At 36.5% G+C, this 22,209-nt stretch overlaps 1 protein-coding gene across 3 annotated transcripts; it reads left to right on the top strand.

The window, feature by feature from the left end:
* The first annotated feature begins 1,256 nt into the window (after positions 1–1,256).
* Positions 1,257–21,980, top strand: LOC114304292 (lysine-specific demethylase JMJ26). 3 transcript variants are annotated; one of them, XM_082868932.1, is made up of 13 exons: positions 1,258–1,762; positions 1,868–1,983; positions 10,048–10,147; positions 10,672–10,813; positions 11,410–11,473; positions 11,552–12,305; positions 14,043–14,372; positions 17,192–18,013; positions 18,732–18,804; positions 18,895–18,980; positions 19,723–19,842; positions 21,306–21,367; positions 21,533–21,980. In XM_082868932.1, exons 1-13 carry the CDS (start codon positions 1,481–1,483, stop codon positions 21,570–21,572), a joined length of 2,991 nt encoding a protein of 996 aa, XP_082725058.1. In that variant the 5' UTR covers positions 1,258–1,480; the 3' UTR covers positions 21,573–21,980. The 3 variants fall into 3 exon arrangements, 2 of the variants coding, with proteins under 2 accessions (XP_082725059.1, XP_082725058.1); XR_014329543.1 differs by lacking the exons at positions 19,723–19,842; positions 21,306–21,367; positions 21,533–21,980 and adding an exon at positions 18,483–18,593 and having other exon boundaries at positions 1,257–1,762; positions 18,895–18,959; XM_082868933.1 differs by lacking the exons at positions 18,732–18,804; positions 18,895–18,980; positions 19,723–19,842; positions 21,306–21,367; positions 21,533–21,980 and adding an exon at positions 18,158–18,314 and having other exon boundaries at positions 1,257–1,762.
* The last annotated feature ends 229 nt before the right edge of the window (positions 21,981–22,209 follow it).

The following is a 22,209-nucleotide window of genomic DNA, read 5'->3' as shown; positions in this document are numbered from 1 at the left end:
TATACTTCTTTTTTTCTATTTTAATGGAGAAAATTTTTAAGTTTTGAACAAGTTGTTTTCGAGTTTTAGTCACAGGCGATGAAAACTGTAAAATTTTGCCGTTTCAAATTTTTTTGGTGCTGTGTAGATTTACATCAGATTTGAGTAGATTTACATCAGATCCGGTTAGATCTAAACAAAAAATAGTTGCCGGAGTACAATCCTTTCTCTATATTCACCTCTCTCCTTCGATTTTTTTTTTTTTTTTTTACATTTTCTTTGTTATACGCTTCTATTTTTCTGTTCTAATTGAGAAATTTTTTAAGTTCTAAATAAGTTATTTTCGAGTTTTAGTTACAGGGGTGAAAAACTGTAAAATTTTATAATTTCAATTTTTTTTGGTGCTGGAATGAATCATGGTATAAAACTATAAAATTTTACAGTTTTAAAATTTTTTAGTGCTGGAATGAATCATGGTATAAAACTGTAAAATTTTACATTTTCATAACAGTCTTCAAAACTGTAAAATTTTATAGTTTCATAACATGCTTTTCAGTTTGATTAATAAGAATAATACTTAATAGATTTTTGCTTTGAAACTGTAATATTTTACAGTTTCAAAACTTATTTTTCAGTTTGATAAATATTGGAGATTATTTGTTTAAACCTTATAAAAATTGAAAAATAGAATATGTTTTTTCCATTATTGCTGTTTTTTGTCGTTCTATTTTTTTTTCTTCTAGTTTATCAATATTTAGTACATTTTGTTATATTTTTTCACTCTAATTTCTCTATTTATTATTTTTGTTTCCCGGCGATATTCTGGATATTTCGGTGAATCTCCAATGATGTTCTTAACGTTCCGTGAACGTTTTGAATATTTCGGCGATTTCCATTAATGTTCTTAACACTCCGGTGAACTTCCGGCGATATTCCGGTGACTTTTCGATGATGTTGAATAATCTGATGAGTTTTCGGTGACCGATTGATGAAAATTTGACGGTAATAAAATGTAACAGCATCTGTAAATTGAAAAAAAAAAAAAAAAAGATTTTTTTGACAACAATTAAAAATATTATAAGACTAATTTGTACAACGGTTTTATTTAGAAATTAGATAGATGTTGAACTTTGGATACGAGACTTTATTGATAAGTTTCCTCAAAAAAAAATAGTTTAATAAAACATTTGACAACGTAGTGGAAGGAGCAGAGTAGGGCGGCCATGATCACATCATCACTATGCAGCAAGCTGAAGCGGGAGAGTGAGGGGGGCGGGACTTTTTCAAAACTCATATTCGTTTTGGCGGGACTCTTCAATTCCATCCCCCTCCCTCGTAACTGGTGTCTGTCTGTCCGTCTGTGAGTGAGACATACAAACATATATATATACTACATACAGCATACTCGAGAAATTCTCTTATGTTGTTTGTTTGATAGGAACGTGAGGTGAGAAAGTGCCAAGAAAATAAAAGAGTTACTAGTGAAGTGAAGTGTGTGATTATGGAAAATAGCAAGGATTCTGTGGAGGAGCAGCAGAATGGCCAATATAGTCTTAGAAGCGGGCGACCAAAGAAGAATGAGACAGAGAAGAAAGCGACTCAGATTCAGACAAACAACACAAAATCATCGGCTAAGAGAAACAAGACAAAAAAGAATGGAGATTTGGATTGTTTAGGTTCAGGTAAGGATCAAAAGGAGGAGGAAGCTAATTCTCGGAGGAACAGAGCAAAACGAGTGAAAGAAGAGACTCCATTGATTCGTTCAAGAAAGCGAGATGAAAATGTGAGTGAGACTGAGGCAACTTCTTCTCTCAATTGGATTGGATTCATTAGCTGTGTCTTGTTTTATGTTGGTTGTTCTGATTTTATTTTTGTTGAATCTGAATAGGGGAACATAATCGAGTCAGTGATGTGTCATCAATGTCAGAGGAATGACAAAGGCCGTGTTGTTCGGTGCCAGAGGTGTAAGACCAAACGATTTTGTATTCCTTGTTTACACAGATGGTATTATTTTCTTCTACCCCTTTGTTTTTGTGTTTTTTGAATTCGCTCTAGCACCCTGATCATTATTTTAGTTTCATAAGAAATTGTTCTTTTTTTTGCCTACTGTGCATGAAATTAATTTGTATTAGGGGTTGTAGTGAACTTCATTATTCTAGATTATAAAGATTGTTGTTTCTGTTTCAATGTTGTTCTGTTTGTTAGAATTTTCTACCCTTGTGTTTCCCTCTCTCTCTCTCTCTCTCTTGAAGTCATCAAAAATTTAAGGAATTGCTTAATATCATAAAACTTTCCCAAGAAATACATTTAGTCACAATTCCCCTGTAACCATGCCAACATTGAATCAAATTAAAAGCTTCTTTTGATTTAAAGAACAGATTCTCAGTTGAATTTTGTCTATTCTAAAGTTTGAAGACATTGACAAGACAAAAATTGTTAATATTATATTTTTTCTTCTTTTAAAATTCCTTAGCCTCCGTTTGGGAAGTGGATTGGCTTTTTGACTTTTTTGGCTATTTTAGCCTGGGCTTAAAAGCTTAGTTTGGGAAGGACTTTTTGATTTTTTTGAGTTTTTTTGTGAGAGAAGAATGTAATGATTATGGGTTGGGTGTGATGTTTTGTTTGTTATGGTTAAAATAGCCTGTTTTGTTTTTTGTAGCTAAAATAGCCAAAAAAGCCTGCAAACTCACTTGCCAAACACAGGCTTAGCATGAAAACACTTGGTAGACATTAATCAACTTAATAATATTGAGATGTGAATTATGATTTATTTATTTATTTATTTTTATAAGTAATCAGTGTGGTTTGTTTTAATTTTTTGAATTCATTTTTCTAAAAATTGAGTTTTTTATTTTTTGTATTTTTTATTATTTTTTTTTTATTTTTAGTGAATATTTTTAAAATTTTAAACAATTTTTTTTAGATGCATTTTAGTTAAATATATCTAAATAATAAAATATTTGTAAAAAAATTAATAAATACACAAAATCCAAAAAAATGTATTGTATTTTTTGAATTTTTAGTATTTAGTGATTTTTTTTAATTTTTTTTACAAATATTATACTTTTTAAGTGTATTTATGTTAAGTGTATCTAAAAATTAAAAAAAATTGCTTAAAATATTAAAAAAATTCAGTAAAAATAAAAAAATTACAAAAAACAAAAACATAAAATATTTTGAAAAGTGAATCTTAAAAATTGAAATCAAATAGAGTGAATACTATTTGGGTTAATTTTGTTGGATCCACTGAACTTGGCTAAGTTTTTGTTTAGGAATAAGTTATTTTAATAATTTTTTATAAAAAATGTGTAGAAAAATAGAAAATGATGTGATAATTTATGATATTTTTTAAATTTTTTAGCTAAAATATGTAGTTGGCAAGAGGAATTCAACCTGATGTTAAGCAAAGTGCATCGGTTTCACATTTAATTCAATTTATTTTCCCCCTAAACTATACATCTACATAAACGGTGAAGCTGAAAAGCATGTAGCAGTCGCAGAGAAGCCATGGGTTTCCAATCAATTTATACTGGTGTGACTTTTAGCTTCACTTGTATAGTTGTATGCATTTCCCTAGAATGCTGATTCAACTTTGACTTGTAGTTGAAGAGAGGATGACAAAAGAAGGATCTAACTATCATTTAACACATATCACCTTTTAGCATATAAGGATTTGTAATGTCTACTCTGGGTGTTTGGGAAGAAGGCTTTTTAATTTTTTTTGGTTAAAATAGTACTAAAAGATAAAATAAATTAAAATAGTCAATAAAACAAAATGTTATGTCAAACTCATAATCATTTTATTTTTTCTCCCACAAACATCACATTCAATTATAAAAAAATTCGATCATCTTTTCAAATACAAAAATTTTAACACACTAAAATAGTCTACTAAAATAGCAATTTTCCAAACACCCATTATATTATGCACTGATGTGTGCGTATGCTCTGCTACTACATGTATTGGAAGATAGAACTTGGAAGAAATCGAAGCAAAATGATGTGGTTTGTTGTTAAACTATTCTATAATAGTTGTAGAATATCTGTGCAACACCTTGATTTTTAAAATTTTAGCTATTTAAGGCTTTTACGTCTTAAGTTGACACAATTTAAAATGGCTGAAAAATTCTTATGATATCCATTGACAAAATGGCAGAAAAATGTAGATGCAAATATAAGTGGAATTTTTAATTGAATAATGAATTGTAAGGTTCTGAAAACTATGCTTATTAGTTGTTGTATCTCTTTCTATGACACTACTTTATTGAGATGGTTGCATGAAATGAGATTTTTGCTTTCTACTTGCATGTTGGTACTTGCCAGTATACAAGTACAGTCAAGTGTTCTTTTGATATATCATATATATTATTTTGCTAATTATATTATCCTATACACTCATCTCCACTTAAGATCATAATGTAATTGTTGTTGAATTGGCTACAGATTCTGGAGGACACCCCATGTGAAAGGGGTGATCCTCATGTCAACAATGGAAGGCCACCAACCTCATGTCAACAATGGAAGGCCACCAACCATGTCAAAAGTCAAAGAATGAGGGCTCTCCCACCTACTCCTTTGTGTATAAATAGAGACGGGAGGGAGAGGATATAGATATCAAATGTGGAGCTGAGAGGTGTGAGTTGAGAGCAAAGAGAGAGAGAATTACAGAGAGTGTTGTAATTCACCATTTTGTTCAATATAGTGAATCCGCTGCCCGTGGACGTAGGCGACTTGCCGAACCACGTTAAAACTTGTGTGTTATTGCTTGTTTGAGTTCTCTGGTGTGCCCCCGATCCTCAACAATTGGTATCAGAGCTCGGGTTGCGAAAAATCGAATTTTTCCCGAAAGTGCCCAGATTTCGAAGTGCTCAAAATCCACTTTTGACCATACCAGGAGGAAGAACTCCCCGAGAGGAGTCCAAAACAGCAAAAACAGAGCCCAGAAGCTTCCAAACGCGCCCTCACGCGCTCTCTGAACAAAGCGCGTCACCCACAGTCTCAGCACGCGCCCCACGCGCCGTTCAGACAACCGGCGCGTGATACCACTCTCACGCACGCGCCCCCACGCGCTGACGGAGGAAGAAGACGAGTGGGGGAAGGCGCGTGTAATACACGCGCGTGCCACGTCATCCGACACGTCAGCCACGTGTCAGCCACGTGTCAGCCACGTGTCAGCCACGTGTCCTGCCCAGTCAGCCGGAGCCGCGTTGACCGAGCCGGAGCCTCGTTGACCGCGCCGCCTGCGCTGCCGTTGACCGCGCCGCCTGCGCCGTTGACTGAGCCGTTGACCAGCCGTTGACCGGAGAAAGTATCCGGTGCATCTCAGCGCACCAGATTCTGTAGATCTGACCCGTCCAAAGTGTTTTTGCCAGGTCGGAGCCATTCGGAGTCCGTTTTTGACGATCCAATAGTGCTTCCCAACTATTTGGAGTATTCCGGACACATCTGTACGGTCAGTTTTTTGAATTGAAGTTTCTAAAAAATGGCAGAATCTAGAGCATCCGAGTCCGTAAGTAATCCAGCCAGTACAAGCACTTCTAGGCATTGGACCCCGGTGTCCCATGCCAAGTTCGAGGTAGAGAAGTTCGATGGAAGCAGCAACTTCGGCATGTGGAGATGCGAAGTTAAGGATATGCTTGTCCAAATGAACCTGCACTTCACTCTGGGAGACAAACCAGATGACATGGACGAGATAGAATGGGAGAGGGTGAATCTCCTGGCCTGTAGTTCCATCCGACTTTGCCTTGCAAAAGAGGAGAAGTATGCCTTTACAGAATATGATATTGCGAAGAAGCTTTGGAAGGCGCTGGAAGATAAGTTCATGACAAAGAGCATTGAGAACCGGCTCTACTTGAGGAAGAGGTTGTTTCGTTTCGACTACGTTAAAGGTATTTCGATGAACGAACACCTAAATAACTTCAACAAAATTATTACGGATTTGAAGAATTTGGATGATCATGTTGGTGATGAAGATAAAGCACTGTTATTGTTAAATTCCTTGCCTGACTCGTATGATCATCTCACTACTACTTTACTGTACGGTAAAGAGAAGATCAAGTATATTGATGTTGCAAACGCCTTAGTGAACAATGAGTTCAGAAGGAAAGATAAGTCTGCAAACAGGGACTCAACATCCGAGGCATTAACAGTCAGAGGCAGAACAAATAACAGAAGAAATACAGGGCGAGGAAAGTCTCGCTCAAAATCCAGGGGGAAACCTTCAGACAAAAGACGTCTTGCAAAAGACGAGTGTGCAGCTTGTCGCCAGAAGGGGCATTGGGCAAAAGATTGTCCAAATAAAGACAAGACAGAAGAGAAGGTGAATATTGCACGAGATGGAGATAATGATGAAGGAGGAGCCTTCACAGTTTCATCATATGGCCAGTCGGATGAATGGATAATAGATTCCGGATGTTCATTCCATATGTGTCCTAACAAGCAGTGGTTCTCGAGCTTACGAGAGTTCGATGGAGGAGTTGTGCTGATGGGCAACGACCAAGCTTGCCAGACAAAGGGGATTGGAACAATTAAACTGAAGAGCCATGATGGAACAATCAGAATTCTTGAAGATGTACGGTATGTACCAGATCTAACCAAGAATCTCATCTCAGTGGGAGTTTTAGACTCCAAAGGTTACAGAATAACCATGGAAGGTGGAGTCCTTAAAGTTGTTCGAGGAGCATTGGTTGTAATGAAGGGTACTCGACAGGGAAATTTATATTTCCTAGATGGCTCTACAGTCACAGGGAGAGTGGCTGTCTCCACCAGTTCCAGCTCAGAAGATGATGCATCAGACACTTCCAAACTTTGGCACATGCGCCTAGGGCATGTCGGTGAGAAGGCTTTACAAGGATTGGTAAAGCAAGGCCTGTTGAAAGGCGCCAAGACGGGGAAGCTTGAGTTCTGCGAGCATTGTGTATTGGGCAAGCAAACAAGAATCAAGTTTGGTACTGCAATTCACCGTACCAAAGGGATTCTAGACTACGTCCACACTGATGTATGGGGTCCTTCCAAGACTGCTTCGTTGGGAGGTAAACACTACTTTGTGTCGTTCATTGATGATTTCTCTAGAAGAGTTTGGATTTATACAATGAAACACAAAGATGAAGTCTTAGACATCTTTCTTACGTGGAAGAAGATGATTGAGACCCAGACAGGCAGACGGATCAAGAAGCTCAGATCTGACAATGGTGGAGAATATACATCAGATCCCTTCTTTGAGGTTTGCCAGAATGCAGGGATAGTGAGACATTTCACAGTTCCTGGAACACCGCAGCAGAATGGAGTTGCAGAACGCATGAACCGCACTTTGGTGGAGAAAGTCCGGTGTATGCTGTCACAGTCTGGATTGAGCAAGGCATTTTGGGGCGAGGCATTGAACTATGCTCGTCATCTTGTCAACAGACTACCTACTGCAGTATTAGATGGGAAGACTCCCATGGAGGTATGGTCAGGAGTCCCAGTTACTGATTATGATCAGTTACGTATCTTTGGATGTCCAGCATATTTTCATGTTACAGAATCTAAGTTGGATCCAAGAGCCAAGAAAGCCATCTTATTGGGCTTCGGTGACGGTGTCAAGGGATACAGACTGTGGTGCCCTGAATCAAAGAAAGTTCTCATCAGAAGAGACGTTACCTTTGATGAGTCTGCAATGCTGAAGCAATCAGATCCTCAACAGAATGAGGAAGCATTGAAGAAGTCAGTGCAGGTGGAGTTTGAGACTCCAACAAAGACTAGTCAGCCAATCAACCATCCTGAAGAAGTCTCAGAGGATAGCTCTGAAGAGAGTTCAGATGAAAATGAAGATCCAGAGGCTCCGCATCAATCAGAACCCATTGCAATCAGGAAAGGGAAAAGGGTGACTAAGAAACCCAGTTGGATGACCGATATGGTAGCCTATGCACTTCCAATCATTGAAGACAATATTCCTTGCACTTTCAAAGAAGCCGTGCATAATGTAGAAAGTGTCAAATGGAAGGAGGCTATGGATGAAGAGATCGGGTCACTTCACAAGAACCAGACTTGGGAGTTGGTGCAACTTCCAAAAGGCAAGAAAGCAATTGGGTGTAAGTGGGTTTACACCAAGAAGGAAGGCATTCCAGGCAGAGACAACATCAGATTCAAAGCTAGATTGGTAGCTAAAGGCTATGCTCAGAAGGAAGGAATAGACTACAATGAGGTATTCTCACCTGTTGTGAAGCACACGTCTATTCGCATCTTGTTAGCTTTGGTTGCACAGTTTGATCTCGAGCTCGCCCAACTCGACGTCAAAACTGCCTTCTTACATGGAGATCTTGAAGAGGAGATATACATGTCCCAGCCAGATGGTTTCAAAATTGCTGGAAAAGAGAATTGGGCCTGTAAGCTGAACAAATCGTTGTACGGATTGAAGCAATCCCCGAGACAGTGGTACAAGCGATTTGATCGGTTCATGATAGAGACAGAATACACAAGAAGTCAATTTGATCATTGTGTATATTTCCGTAAGCTTCCCGACGGTTCCTTCATCTATTTGCTCTTATATGTAGATGATATGCTGATTGCATCTACGAGCAAGGTGGAGATTGACAAACTCAAGGCACAGTTAGCAAGGGAGTTTGAAATGAAGGATTTGGGAGAAGCAAAGAAAGTTCTTGGCATGGAGATCAAGAGAGACAGGAAGAAGGGCACGGTTTGTCTGACACAAACCCAGTATCTGAAAAAGGTGTTAGACAGATTTGGCATCAATGGGAAAACCAAAGCTGTAAGTACACCATTGGCCCCTCATTTCAAGCTTAGTGCTTCGTTGTCTCCACGCACAGAAGAAGAACGGAAGCATATGGCACAGGTTCCATATGCAAATGCAGTTGGTGCATTAATGTATGCTATGGTTTGTACACGGCCTGACATCTCGCATGCTGTGAGTATGGTAAGCAGGTATATGCATGATCCAGGAAAAGATCACTGGCAGGCAGTGAAATGGATCCTAAGGTACATACATGGCACGGTCAATCTGGGATTGAAGTTCGAGAGAGATAACCGACTCGGGCAGAATTTGGAAGGATATGTGGACTCAGATTATGCTGGTGACTTAGACAAACGCCGGTCAACAACAGGGTATTTATTTACGCTTGCTAAAGGGCCGGTAAGTTGGAGGTCAACGCTTCAGTCAACGGTGGCTTTGTCTACTACAGAGGCAGAGTACATGGCAGTAACGGAAGCCTTTAAGGAAGCTATTTGGCTACATGGATTGATTGAAGACTTGGGAATTGTTCAGAAGCACGTTGAGGTGTTTTGTGACAGTCAGAGTGCCATTTGTTTGGCAAAGAACCAGGTTCATCATGCCCGCACCAAGCACATTGATGTCCGTTTCCATTTCATCCGAGAAATAGTGAATGAAGGGGATATTCTGCTTCAAAAGATTGGTACTGCAGATAATCCGGCCGATATGCTCACAAAGGTAGTTTCTGGGATCAAGTTCCAACATTGTTTGGACTTGGTCAACATCTCTCGAAACTGAGCACCTTCGGGTGCATGGCAGTGTTGATCGATCACTATGTTGGATAAGAGAATCCTCGCCAAGGTGGAGATTTGTTGAATTGGCTACAGATTCTGGAGGACACCCCATGTGAAAGGGGTGATCCTCATGTCAACAATGGAAGGCCACCAACCTCATGTCAACAATGGAAGGCCACCAACCATGTCAAAAGTCAAAGAATGAGGGCTCTCCCACCTACTCCTTTGTGTATAAATAGAGACGGGAGGGAGAGGATATAGATATCAGATGTGGAGCTGAGAGGTGTGAGTTGAGAGCAAAGAGAGAGAGAATTACAGAGAGTGTTGTAATTCACCATTTTGTTCAATATAGTGAATCCGCTGCCCGTGGACGTAGGCGACTTGCCGAACCACGTTAAAACTTGTGTGTTATTGCTTGTTTGAGTTCCCTGGTGTGCCCCCGATCCTCAACAATTGTGGGTTTCAGTCATCAGATTATAGTTACGTTACATTTTTGTAGTTAAACTTGTGAATAATTTCTGATAGTTTCTGTTGTGATTGATATTAATAATAATTTTGTCATGTTTGCAGGTATCCTGATACAAAAGAGGAGGCAATTGCCGAGGCTTGCCCTGTTTGTTGTGGAAACTGCAATTGCAAAGCATGCTTACGTTTAGATGGATCTCTTAAAGTCAGTCAGTTTTCTTTGCTCCAGACATTTCATGATCTGTTCTATTGGTTCCTATTCTAGATATCCTCCCTATGAAGCACAAACACCTCTCCAGAGGTCATGTACTGATGTTGGACATGTGTTGGACACAGACATGCGCTGGACATGCTCTGGACACATATCGGACATGCTGGAGAGACTTGGATACACTGTGTCAGTTGGGACAAGATGGGGACATGTTGTAGACATGTTGGGACACACTGGGATCGTTTTTTAATTATATATATATATATTTCTAATACTGAAATAGCATATCCAAGGTTAATGAATTTAATGAAATTAAATATTTGATACAAGTAAATATATAATATTGAAAAATATGATATATAATAAATATATAAAGTTTATATGTTTTGCATGTTACCAAAATGTTGGATTCTGCATTTTTTGAAAATTTACAAGTTGTCGTGTACGTGTCCGTGCTTCTTAGTGTCCTCAACTTATACAAAATATATATATTATATGCTCTTCGTGGCTCGCTGTAGGAACTGAACAATTTAAAATTGAAGATCAACGAAGATGAAAAGGTTCACCACTCCATGTATTTGCTACATGCACTTATTCCATTTCTGAAACATTTTAATCAAGAGCAATTGATGGAGAAGGAAATAGAGGCCAAGATTCAAGGTAGTAATTCTTTGGTTTTGTGTAACATGAAAACTCGATAATTATGTTTTCCTATTAAAGCGATGAAATGGAGGTCACTACACTGAGTACAGAGATATTAAATAGAATAATAGAATTGTGATTTTGGCGATCAATGCTTAAAAGATGTTAGTAGTTTTGGTCTTGATGTGGTGGTGACGAAAACTTTTTTCTTATTTGAAACTAAGATAGTGATTTCATATGGATGTGAGAGTTGCACATGCACTTGGACTGTTCTAACGGATATAAGATGGATTTGCAATGCTATTTGATTGGCTTCACTGTAGAAGTGCTTTCTTTTTCATCTATTTCACTTCATTTAATTTGTTCATTTCAATGGTTGTAGATAGCTATCCTGGTTTCACTGATAGTAACTTCAATTTGCCATGTTTATACTTATTTTTTTTTTTCAATAAAAATTTTAGGGATTATGTTCTAAAAGGCCTTTAGGAGAAAATGTTCAATTTATACTAATGCTTCTTCATAGTTGCTTTAACACTTGTTCGTTCAATTAATATTCTAATCCAAAACCTATGAGAGAAGGCAATTATTTGCTAGTTGTATGTTTGTTTGGCCAGGGTTATCATTAGCAGCATTAGAGCTACAAAAGGCAGCTTGTGAAAAGGATGAGCGTGTTTATTGGTAGGTTTCATGAAAATTGTCTTCTTTATGTTAAATATTTCTTAATTTTTGCGTAATGATATCACATATTTTGTGCAGTGACTACTGTAAAACTTCTGTTGTTGACTTCCACAGAAGCTGTCCAAACTGTTTTTATGACCTTTGCCTTACTTGTTGCCGGGAGGTCCGTGATGGTCACTTGCAGGGAGGTGGGAAGGAAGTAATCTTTCAATATACTGACAATGGGTTAGCTTATCTCCATGGTGGCAAACCCAAGTCTGTTTCTTCAAGAAAGAGAGCAGCTTTGGGTATATCTGTTAACAAGAGCTCCACAGATTATGAGAAGTCAAATTCTGAGTGGAAAGCAAAGAAAGATGGTAGCATTCCTTGCCCTCCAGAGAATATGGGTGGTTGTGGTGTTGGCATACTAGAGTTGAGGTACTTGTTTCCTGAAGATTGGGTTTCAGACTTGGTGAAGAAAGCAGACGATACAATTAAAATGCACAAACTTTATGATATGCCTAGAACACCCTTGCAGGTCTGCTCCTGTTTCAATTCATCTGGTGACATTGACTTGGGCAGTGGTAAGTCACGTAAAGCAGCTTGTCGAGAAAATTCCAATGACAACTATCTGTACTGTCCTACGACTAGAGATATTCAACATGGGGACTTGAAGCATTTCCAGCAGCACTGGATCAAGGGTGAGCCAGTGATTGTGAGTAATGTGCTCGAACAGACATCTGGTTTGAGTTGGGAACCGATGGTTATGTGGCGTGCATTCAGACAGATGAAACATTTGAAGCATTCTCAGCATTTGGATGTTGTGGCCATTGATTGTTTGGATTGGAGTGAGGTCAGTTCAAGATTTAAAATTGTTCCTTAAGAGTTGAGCATCTAATAAAAAATCTTTGTTGAGCACCATAATCAATATAGTAGCCTGAAAAACTAATGGCATGGTAGTGACATTGAAGATGTTTCCAGTTCATCACATTTGCTTACAAGTTTTTCAATACATTAAAAGAGTAAGTTCACAATTAGGTATCCTTTGGTTAAGTGGAAGTTATGCTAGTGCAACATAACAGAGGGAAAAATGGCAAGCAGATAATATTTTAGCTATACAAAAGAAAGCTACAGAACAATTTTTTTAAGAACACCCCCCCCCCCCCCCCCCCACAAATAAAATAAAAAATACACATAATAATATCCTTATGCCTAACTTCGTTTAGACTTTTTTCTTTTTGTTTTTTGGTTAAGAGAGTTATATTGCCGTCTCTTAAACTAGAAGTCGGCTTGCTGCATGCATTTAACATTAGTACAGCTGATCTGGCCTTTTTATCAAATTAGATATGCTTGGTCTAATCAAGTATGTTTTCTACTCTGAAAAATTAGCAGATTGATAATTTAAGTGTTAATGGTTTTGTTTATCATACATTCTCAAACGCTGGAGGCTGGCCATCACTTGCTTGTGCTTTGTGTTTTTAATTAGGATTAAGATGCTATTATGTTGGTTTGAGTTGCCTAGGGTTATAACTTATAAGAGCTTGACATTGATACATAGATGGTTATTTTAAAACACAAAATTATTTCTACCTTGCAGCAGAAAGTTCTGATGGGAAAGAATTTATCGTGGAGGACCTTGCTACTGCTTTTGTACAAAAAAAAAATTGTTACAGTTTCATCATATGGTGGTAGTGATATGAAGCAATAGTCCCTCCAGGGAAAGATGTCAAGAAACTACCCCCAAAACAAATTCATATTGGCATTTTGTACATCAATTGAATTAGAGGAGAAAATACATCAAATGGAGAAGGAAACCTTGATTTAGGGTTTCCTCACCAGAAGACTTAAATATGATCTTTTGTTTTAGATGGCTTCTCATCATGTTGTTAAATATGGTTGTTTCTTTTTCTAAACTAAGGTGCTTGATACGTTTACTTTAGAAGCAACAAATTGAGTTGAAAGCAGTCAACTCTGTTTCTAGTCATTTTCATTCTGGAAGTGGTAAATAGACAACTCTTAGTAACTAACAAAAATGCTCTCTTTTTGTTGCAAACATTAATGCAAAAGAGCTTTGCACTCGCAAAAATGAGCAGCAGTATGAACTTTTCCTATTCCTCAACAGTTGTCGAGGCCAAGTTAACAATGATTTACTCCTCTAGTCTTTTGTTCTCTCTGATTACTCTTTTAGCCTTTTGTTCTCTCTACTTGAATCATTGTCACGTTGCTTTTCATTCCTCATTTAATTCTCTGTTTTTACTTTCGATTCCATGTTTCTCCTCATTATTTTTTCTCCTGTTCCAAAGCTTTTTGAAAAATTATCCTACTGTGCATGCTTGAACTAATGTTTTTCATGAATGGCTTGTATTAGAGTACACTGATGTAAAAAAGACTGAAATTTGACAACACTGGCCCTTTTAAATGATATGGTTTTAGATGTTCTTTCCTAGGAGGGTAGGCCCAAATGAAATACCTTCAATAGTATGTCTACTTTAACCCTTTTAGATGTCTTTTCATGATTGCCGAAGTTTTCTTTTCTTCTCTATTGTAAGATGAATTTGATAGGTGATTCTACTGGTGCGATGCATTGCAGGTAGAGATTAATATTCATCAGTTCTTTACGGGATATTTGGAGGGCCGATCTGACAGTTTTTCGTGGCCTCAGATTCTGAAATTGAAAGATTGGCCCCCGTCTAATGCTTTTGAGGAACGCTTACCTCGTCATGGTGTTGAGTATATCAATTGCTTGCCCTTCAAGGAATATACACATCCACGCAATGGCTTTCTCAATCTTGCAGTCAAATTGCCGGAAGGGACTTTGAAGCCAGACTTGGGGCCGAAAACATATATTGCTTATGGGGTTGCTCAGGAGCTGGGGCGTGGGGACTCTACTACCAAGCTTCACTGTGATATGTCTGATGCGGTAGGATATGTTTATGAGTTTCTGGTACCGTAGCTTTCACTTCTGGGAAACTCCTATTTAGCTTTTTTGTCATTTTGGTTCTCTTTGCCTTCACAGTTTTTGCGAATGTTGTGTTTGGTTATTAAACATAGGTTAGAGGATAAGCTAGGCACGTAAGGGTCCAAATCTATGTTACATGGACTTGGTTATGGGTATTGGATGCGGGTATGTATTTAAAGATCGGATTCATCAAATCATAAATTTAAGGATACGTGAATTTGGAAAAAAAATAGCATATTTTTATATTTTTAAATAAGTATGTGAGATTAAATGGTGTTATATGTAATTATATAACAATATATACATATAATAATAGTATTATATACTCTCTCCGTCCCAAAATATTAGTCTCTTATTCTATTTTTCATTGTTTCAAAATATTAGTCTCTCTTCAAAAATCAAGTACAAAAATAATGTAAATTTCCTATTTGGCCATTCTTTTAAATTAATAAACAATATAAAAACTACAATTATGACATTAATATTCCCAAAAAATGTACTATCAAAAGGGTAATTTTGGAAAATTAACTTTTTTTCAAATGCAATAATTGTACTACAAAAAAAGTTGGATTTTCCAAAAAGGACCAATATTTTGGGATGGAGGGAGTATAATTATGTAAGAAGTATCTGTTGAAAAATATTCGATATATATTCCATATCTTTGTTTGAGAGTCGGGTTTCTAACACGGATATTTGGTTTATTTTGAGGAGTCTGTGTAACGTAGGTTGAAATATGTTCGGCACTAGGTCTGGTTTGTGGTAAGGCCATGTTGAGGCAGGCTAGCCGCTCGCTGTCTGTAAAATAATTTATTACAGGACTATGGCCAGTACATCTATGGAAATCTCTCTTTCACACACTTTATGTATATGTATTGTGTCCATCTATGGAAATCTCCCTTTTACACACTATTGGCATGTTTGATTGGAAGGATTAGAGTATGGGATTGGGATTATTAATCCGTGGGCCCAATTATCTTATGTTTGTTTTGACATTTTGTTTTAGGATTATCAATCCAATGGATAATTAATCCAACAAATTTGTAGGATTATTAGTAATGGGGTAGGGGTGGGATTATGAATACCACACTAATTTGATTGGATTATTAATACCTCACTATTAGTCTTGTGGAATCAAACATGGCCTATATGTATTGTATGTGTATTTGTATGTCACTTTGGCATGTATATTGATGTATGTGGGTTTCTGTGCATCTTATATGTGTGTGTATGTATGCACATCGTCAATTGATAAAACATAAATGTGAAGTTTGATAGAAGGAATGGGCAAATGGGAATCTAGATCAAACCTAAAACCATTCTAGATGATGAAGGTGACTATCTTGTCTGCATTGGGTTTTAAATTTACTTTTTGGGATAAGAATTTTCATCCAAATTTTATTTTCAGCCACAAGTCCCAATAATTCTGAAAGAAACACTAAAAACTAGCAATTTGAGTGTTGAGGTTCTTAAATGTTAGATTAAAATGAAATTCTTTAGTGTTCCCCTAACTTTGCCCCCTTTTTGGTCATGGAGAAAAACGGGTTTTAGTATTTCTAGGATGGTGGAATGGAATACTTGTTAAGGCCCCACTGAAGTGATCTAGATTGACTGGTTATTGTTTGCATCTTGGATCATGGGCGGAGCTATTAAGGGGATAGGCGGGGCCAATTGGCCCTATTGAACTTTGGTAAAATTCTATTTTTACTTGAGTTTTTTTAAAAATGTTTTCAATTTGCTTGCTCTGAGATTTTATTTTCGCACTTGAATCTTATATTTTTCATTTGTTCCCTTTAAATTACTTGTTTGTTATTTTGCTAACTAGGCCTTTTTTTATTGAGCAATGATATTTTCTCTTTCTTTTTTTTTATCTCCTCCCAAGGGGAGTATGAGAGGTTAATAGTGCAGTATGAATATCCTTTTTTAATTAATTAATTTATTTTTATTGTTAATAAATTTGCTTCCCTCATTTCTCTCTTTCCTTTTATATATATATATATATATATATTTATTTTTGTACTTTCTATCTTGTTTCTTGACAACACCATTTTCTTTTGTGACAGTGAACTTGTCTTTTTGTGCTCTCAAAAATCTCAAGTGATGCATGTTCTTCAATCACTTTAGTTCTCTTGCTCGTTTAGTTTTGTAAAATTAAATTTGGTGATTGAACTATTGAATGTTCACTTATTTCACTTATTTCTGTTTATGCTTTATTAAATTATGCTTCCAATTTTATTATCATTTAAAAATATTTACTTCTTTTGATTGTCAAGTAAGAAAAAAATTTCATTTATAGTTCTAGACATCTAGTTAAGATTTTGGCCCCACTGAACAAAAATCCTAGCTCCACTGGTCTTGGATATACTATGGGAAGGAATTGTACGGACTGTAGCCACTACTTTCTGATCCTTAAATAATGGTTTAATAACATCCTTGTAACAGTCCTTAGACAGTCATGTTTCATATGATTGGAAGATACAGCAGCCGTTCTAATGTCATTTAATAAACATTGCCATAACCGTAATTCTGTTTGTAATTTTATATGTATGGTGCCTTTTTTTAATCTTGTAAATACCTGAAACAAATGTATAAATATTTTCAGAAAATTTATGATGTTTTTGTCAAAACTATTATGCCTATAAATGGCCAAAATGCATGAAGTTTGTGGCGGGCATACATGGCTTCTAAATTCTCCAATGTTTCTACACTGGTGAAGTAGTTCCTTGTACCATCAATTCTTCCCCTCTAGGGAGGCCCTTAAAATTAATGATTTTCTGTTTCAGGTGAATGTATTGACGCACACAAAAGCAGTGACTCTTAAACCAGAACAGCTTTCCAAAATAAAGAAGTTGAAACAAGAGCACCTTTCCCAAGATCAGAGGGAATTTTTTAAAAACGGTACTCAAATGTGCCAAAAGGTTGAGAAGCAGCAGCTTTCATCATTGGTGGAGAACTCCAGATCAGGTGACACTGGTGTCCAGTCAAGTACAAATGCTGCTGAAGCATCTAGCTGCTGCGTAGATGGTAGTGGATCTTGTGAAATACATTCTGATGGTGGACAATATAGTGATGGTATTGACAAGACAGGTTGTGTAAATGCTAAAGAAATTGCAGACCAAACTGGTCAAGATGATCTAAATGGTGTTGTGGCCAAGAAGGTAGCTGAAGAATGTGATTCTGCTTTGCCATCAAAAGAAAAAAGCAACAATGATGAGGCTGAAGCAAATGGAACGACAGGAAAAGGTCCTCAAAGAAGAGGAAGGAAGAGAGGGAAACATGTAGTTTTGGAAAGGAAGTCCAAAAAACTGAGAAAGAAGATAACTAGTGCAGAACCGGAGAATGAGGAAAAAAACAGCAATGATGAAGAAAGACAAAGGTATTTCAATGGCGAAGGTGAAGATGGTTTCTCTAATATCCAAGGATCTCCTGACAAGGACGGAGACATAAGTGGGAAGAATACTGAAACTGTGTCGGAAGGGTTGGAACATGCAGATGGAGGCGCTGTCTGGGACATTTTTAGGAGACAAGATGTTCCAAAGCTAAAGGAATATCTTCAAAAGCACTTCAGGGAATTCAGGCATATCCACTGTTCTCCATTGCAGCAGGTAAAACATTGTCCAATAATAAGTTTTGAGCTATGTAGATTTAAAGCATTTGATTAATGCATGTGATTTTCCATTTTGAGCAACATTAGTTTTCTTTCTATTTTATTTGACCTGATTAAATATTTCTGTAACTGTTTTCTTTAGGACTTCAGAAGTAGTAGGGACCTGTCGAAGTAAAACCATTGTGTTTGTTTCCACGCCTGTCTGTTCAAGTTTATACATATTGCATATATGTGTGTGTGGGTGTGTAAGTCTGTGAGTATATAACCAACACGATCAGTTACAGGAGAAAAAAGGAAAAGGTAAATGGATTTGATTGTTATATTAAAAGTTAATTCTTCATTTGAAAATGTGAATAATGATGCTCTTCTTATGAATGCATAGACTTGTTAAGCACTGTAAAAAACATCAAATCACTTTCAATTGCTTTTTAAACATTTAGTATAACCTCATTTTCTTCTGATGTCAGTATAATTTCAACTTCTGGTGTCCTTGTAAACCCTTGTGGGGGTCCTTAAAGTTGGTGAGGCCAATAGTTGGGCATTTGGGATAAGATTCTGTTGGTAACAATAGTTGTAAGGTAAAGGCATAAATGTGCAATACGTGGATTTGCTGACACAAGCATCCTCATGTACCATATGCTGTGGTGCTTTATTTTGTTGTAATGGTGTTTCACCTGAGTACTCTCATGTTGCCATTTATATATTTTCTGCTACAGGTTGTTCACCCTATTCATGATCAGACTTTTTATTTGACTCTGGAGCATAAAAGAAAGCTGAAGGAGGAATATGGTTAGTTTATTGTTTATCGCCCCTAAGGCAGTTTGATTTGATGCTGTATTACTTTGCAGTCATAATTGTCAAATGGATGCTGTTATGTAGGAATTGAACCATGGACTTTTGTGCAAAAACTTGGAGATGCAGTTATTATTCCTGCTGGCTGTCCTCATCAAGTTAGAAACTTGAAGGTATTGTAAGATATTTTATCTGATTTAAGAGGTTATAAATTTGAAGTGGCTTCTCTTTGAAGGATCACCTGTAAAATCAGCATATTTACCATTTTCCCAAATTAAGACAACAGCTCATGTCACCAAGGATATAAAAATATAAAAGACTGAAGTGGATATATGCATAAACATAATTAGCATAAAGATCCTTGTCTTTCCACTTGAATATCCCATCTTCTATGCACACATTTCTCCAATCTGTCTATATCTCATTTGCATTTTAGCTTTAAATACATTAGTCAGACTTATCATTTTGACAATTCTTTACTATTTGTAAGAGATTTTTGTGATTCTTGTAGTATCTACATTATTGTAGTGTTACTTAACGAGTGACAACAATGTCTTTTGGCCTATAGGTTTATTTAAAGTGATTGATTGTGGTGACATATGGATCCTCTTGGATCTTGTGGGACCCATCAAAATGCGATACTTGCTTAGCAAATTGCAATGTCATAAATTGCTTTCAATAGATGATCTTGTTTAGCTCATTCGTTGAGTTCAGAGTTGCTGTCTCAGCTCACACTGTGGAGATGTTTTGGTGTGCTTAAATTGAAGATTTTCGCCCTACAATTGTAGATTCGTCTTTCACTGAAAAGATTGATATTTTGTTCTCAAGATTTTATCTCTAATCTCAATAGAATAAATTGTTTCATAATATAAGTTAAGATGTAGTTTTCTGATACCCTTCTTGTTATCTTTGCAGTCATGTATTAAGGTTGCACTTGACTTTGTCTCACCTGAAAATGTTGGTGAGTGCATTCGTTTAACAGAAGAGTTCCGCTTGCTCCCTGAAAATCATAAGGCCAAGGAAGACAAGTTGGAGGTAGACCATATCATTTACTTCTTTAATGTGATATGGACTCTCTGTTGGATTTTTCACCTAAGTATTGGAATCCTACAGTTGTATGTTTATGAATTCTGTTTGAGTTTACTAACCAAATGAATTCTGCAAACATAAATTGGACCAAGTTATCCTTTCCACTAAGTCCCGTCCAAAAAGTAGAAAAAAATGATCTCATCCTAAGTAAATGTATTTGTTGAGCCTGAGCGGGAGCGAAAATGATAGCGAGAGCATCATTTGTGAAAATACTTTGTGAGCTAGAGTGCCATCAGGGCGTGTATAGACATGTATTTTAATTTTTAATAGAAAATATATTTATTTTAACTACTTTTATTTATATATGCACTGATTTATTGTAGAAAATATATGCTGTTTAGTAGGAAAAATGATGATAACTGAATACAAAAATAAATACTTGTAGATATTTTAACAGCTGAAGTGATGGCCTGGTGGTAACCATTCACTTTGGACCTACACTAGACTAGGTCGCACATTCCAATCTTCAAAATCTATTGCTCTTTAGCATTGGGTTGTGGCTCAAGTGTAGAATAAGATACACGTGGCCCTCCATCATTCATTGGTCAAAAGAGGATTAATTTCAAATTTGCAAATTTCACTAAACGAATGTGGATTTGACTTGAATTGGCCTACAATTAATGGATCTTGGACTAGAACGTGATTTGTTCACCCATTGGGATGAATTAGGTTACTTAGGTCTCCTCTTCTAAACAATCCAATAAATTATTATTTTCATTAATGGCCAGTTATTTTTAATTTTCAGAAAAAAAAATGCTTTTCTAACTATCAAGTTAGACTAGGCAAGCTTGTCTGTTAAAATCATGTTGTAGATAATTGTGATGTATTAGTTAATATATAAATATATTGACTTCTACCAAAAGAATAAAATGAAAGCATCACATGTTGAACATTAGATAACTTATGCAATTTTCTTGTCAACTTTTAATGACTTTCATGCTATGCATCAAGATGGTGAAAATAGGTTACAGTAGTTTATATCGCCAAGAACGGTAAATGTTACCATGGGAGGAATCAGAAACACATACATGGCATAGAGCAATGCAAGCATTTTACTCTAGGCATTGACTTTGTGGTGATAGTGATTCATATAGAATTTCATCGGGTCTTGACTTGTTATATGGCAATTGGTTGGGTCCCAAGGCTTGGTTTGGTTCATTGAGCGGTGTTGTACTGTTTAGCCTGTCTGGATTATTATATTACTTGAACTTTGTTTATCATCTTCAACATTATCTATTATTACCTTCGTGCACTACCTTATGATATTTTGTTCTACTGCATTTATTATTTAATAGATCTCTATGATTGCTTATATTGTGAAATACTTTCCATTTTTTTATTTTTAGTGCTAAGTTTGTAAATTCGGCAGTAGATGAGGCTTGCTTCTGTGTTGTGCTTTACATGAACAGGTAAAGAAAATGACTCTTCATGCTATAAACGAGGCTGTAAAAGAATTGGAGAAGCATACTGAGTGAGTATTTTAATCACACATAATATGCATATGACATTCATTGACAGATTTGACTTAGTATTTCAAAAGTAAAAATTTGCAAAATGAAGTCTGGTTGGTTGTTATCTTCTCTGGATCACTTGTGAAGGAGACTAATACTTCTTTTTTTTGTTTGTTTGTTTGGAGGGGACACACTACCGGCTGCATTGCTGAATCTTGTTCATGAGCAGTAGCATTCAAATTAATTTTTGAAGGAATGTGGATGAATTTTTTGAAGGTATGGTATGTGCATAGGGGATATTGCTTGGTTGGGCTTTTTCTTCCTCGATTTTGTTGTTTGGCACTTGTCATCGGGTGAAGCTTGCATGTATAGCGACAGCTCACTGAAAATAGTATAGTAGGTAGTTAAAAGTTGCAGCTGAAGATATCTGCAAGCATTGCTGATGCTATTCTCCTTGGGAGATTAAACAAAAAACTTGGCACCAGCTGTTTTGGTTTTGTTTTGCTCACTCACAATTTACCCAAAAACTATGGGCTTGGAATTATGGTTACCACATTCTTTTGACTGCTGATTACTGATCATATATATATACATACTAGAACTATTTTGGAATGTGAAAATTTATGCATTCAATCTTCTGTCTACACCAACTGAGATATTCACTTTATATAATGTAGTTTGTTTAATATTTGTACACGGATTAGTGGAATCTTGAAATTATGGATTTGATAGGGATCATTTTTGCATTATTGGTGGGGACTGAGGGTTGCTGTGTGAGCTCATTTAGGAGCTTTTTTAAGTTTAATTTGATAATTCGAACTGTTTATATTGTAACGTTTATCGAGTTTATTATTTATGAAAA

This window comes from Camellia sinensis, chromosome 5 (genome assembly GCF_055761805.1).
Source record: "Camellia sinensis isolate YWXY chromosome 5, ASM5576180v1, whole genome shotgun sequence".
NCBI classification, from domain to species: Eukaryota; Viridiplantae; Streptophyta; class Magnoliopsida; order Ericales; family Theaceae; genus Camellia; species Camellia sinensis.
The sequence above is the reverse complement of the archived record's forward strand: the minus strand, read 5'-3'. Positions and strand labels throughout refer to the sequence as shown.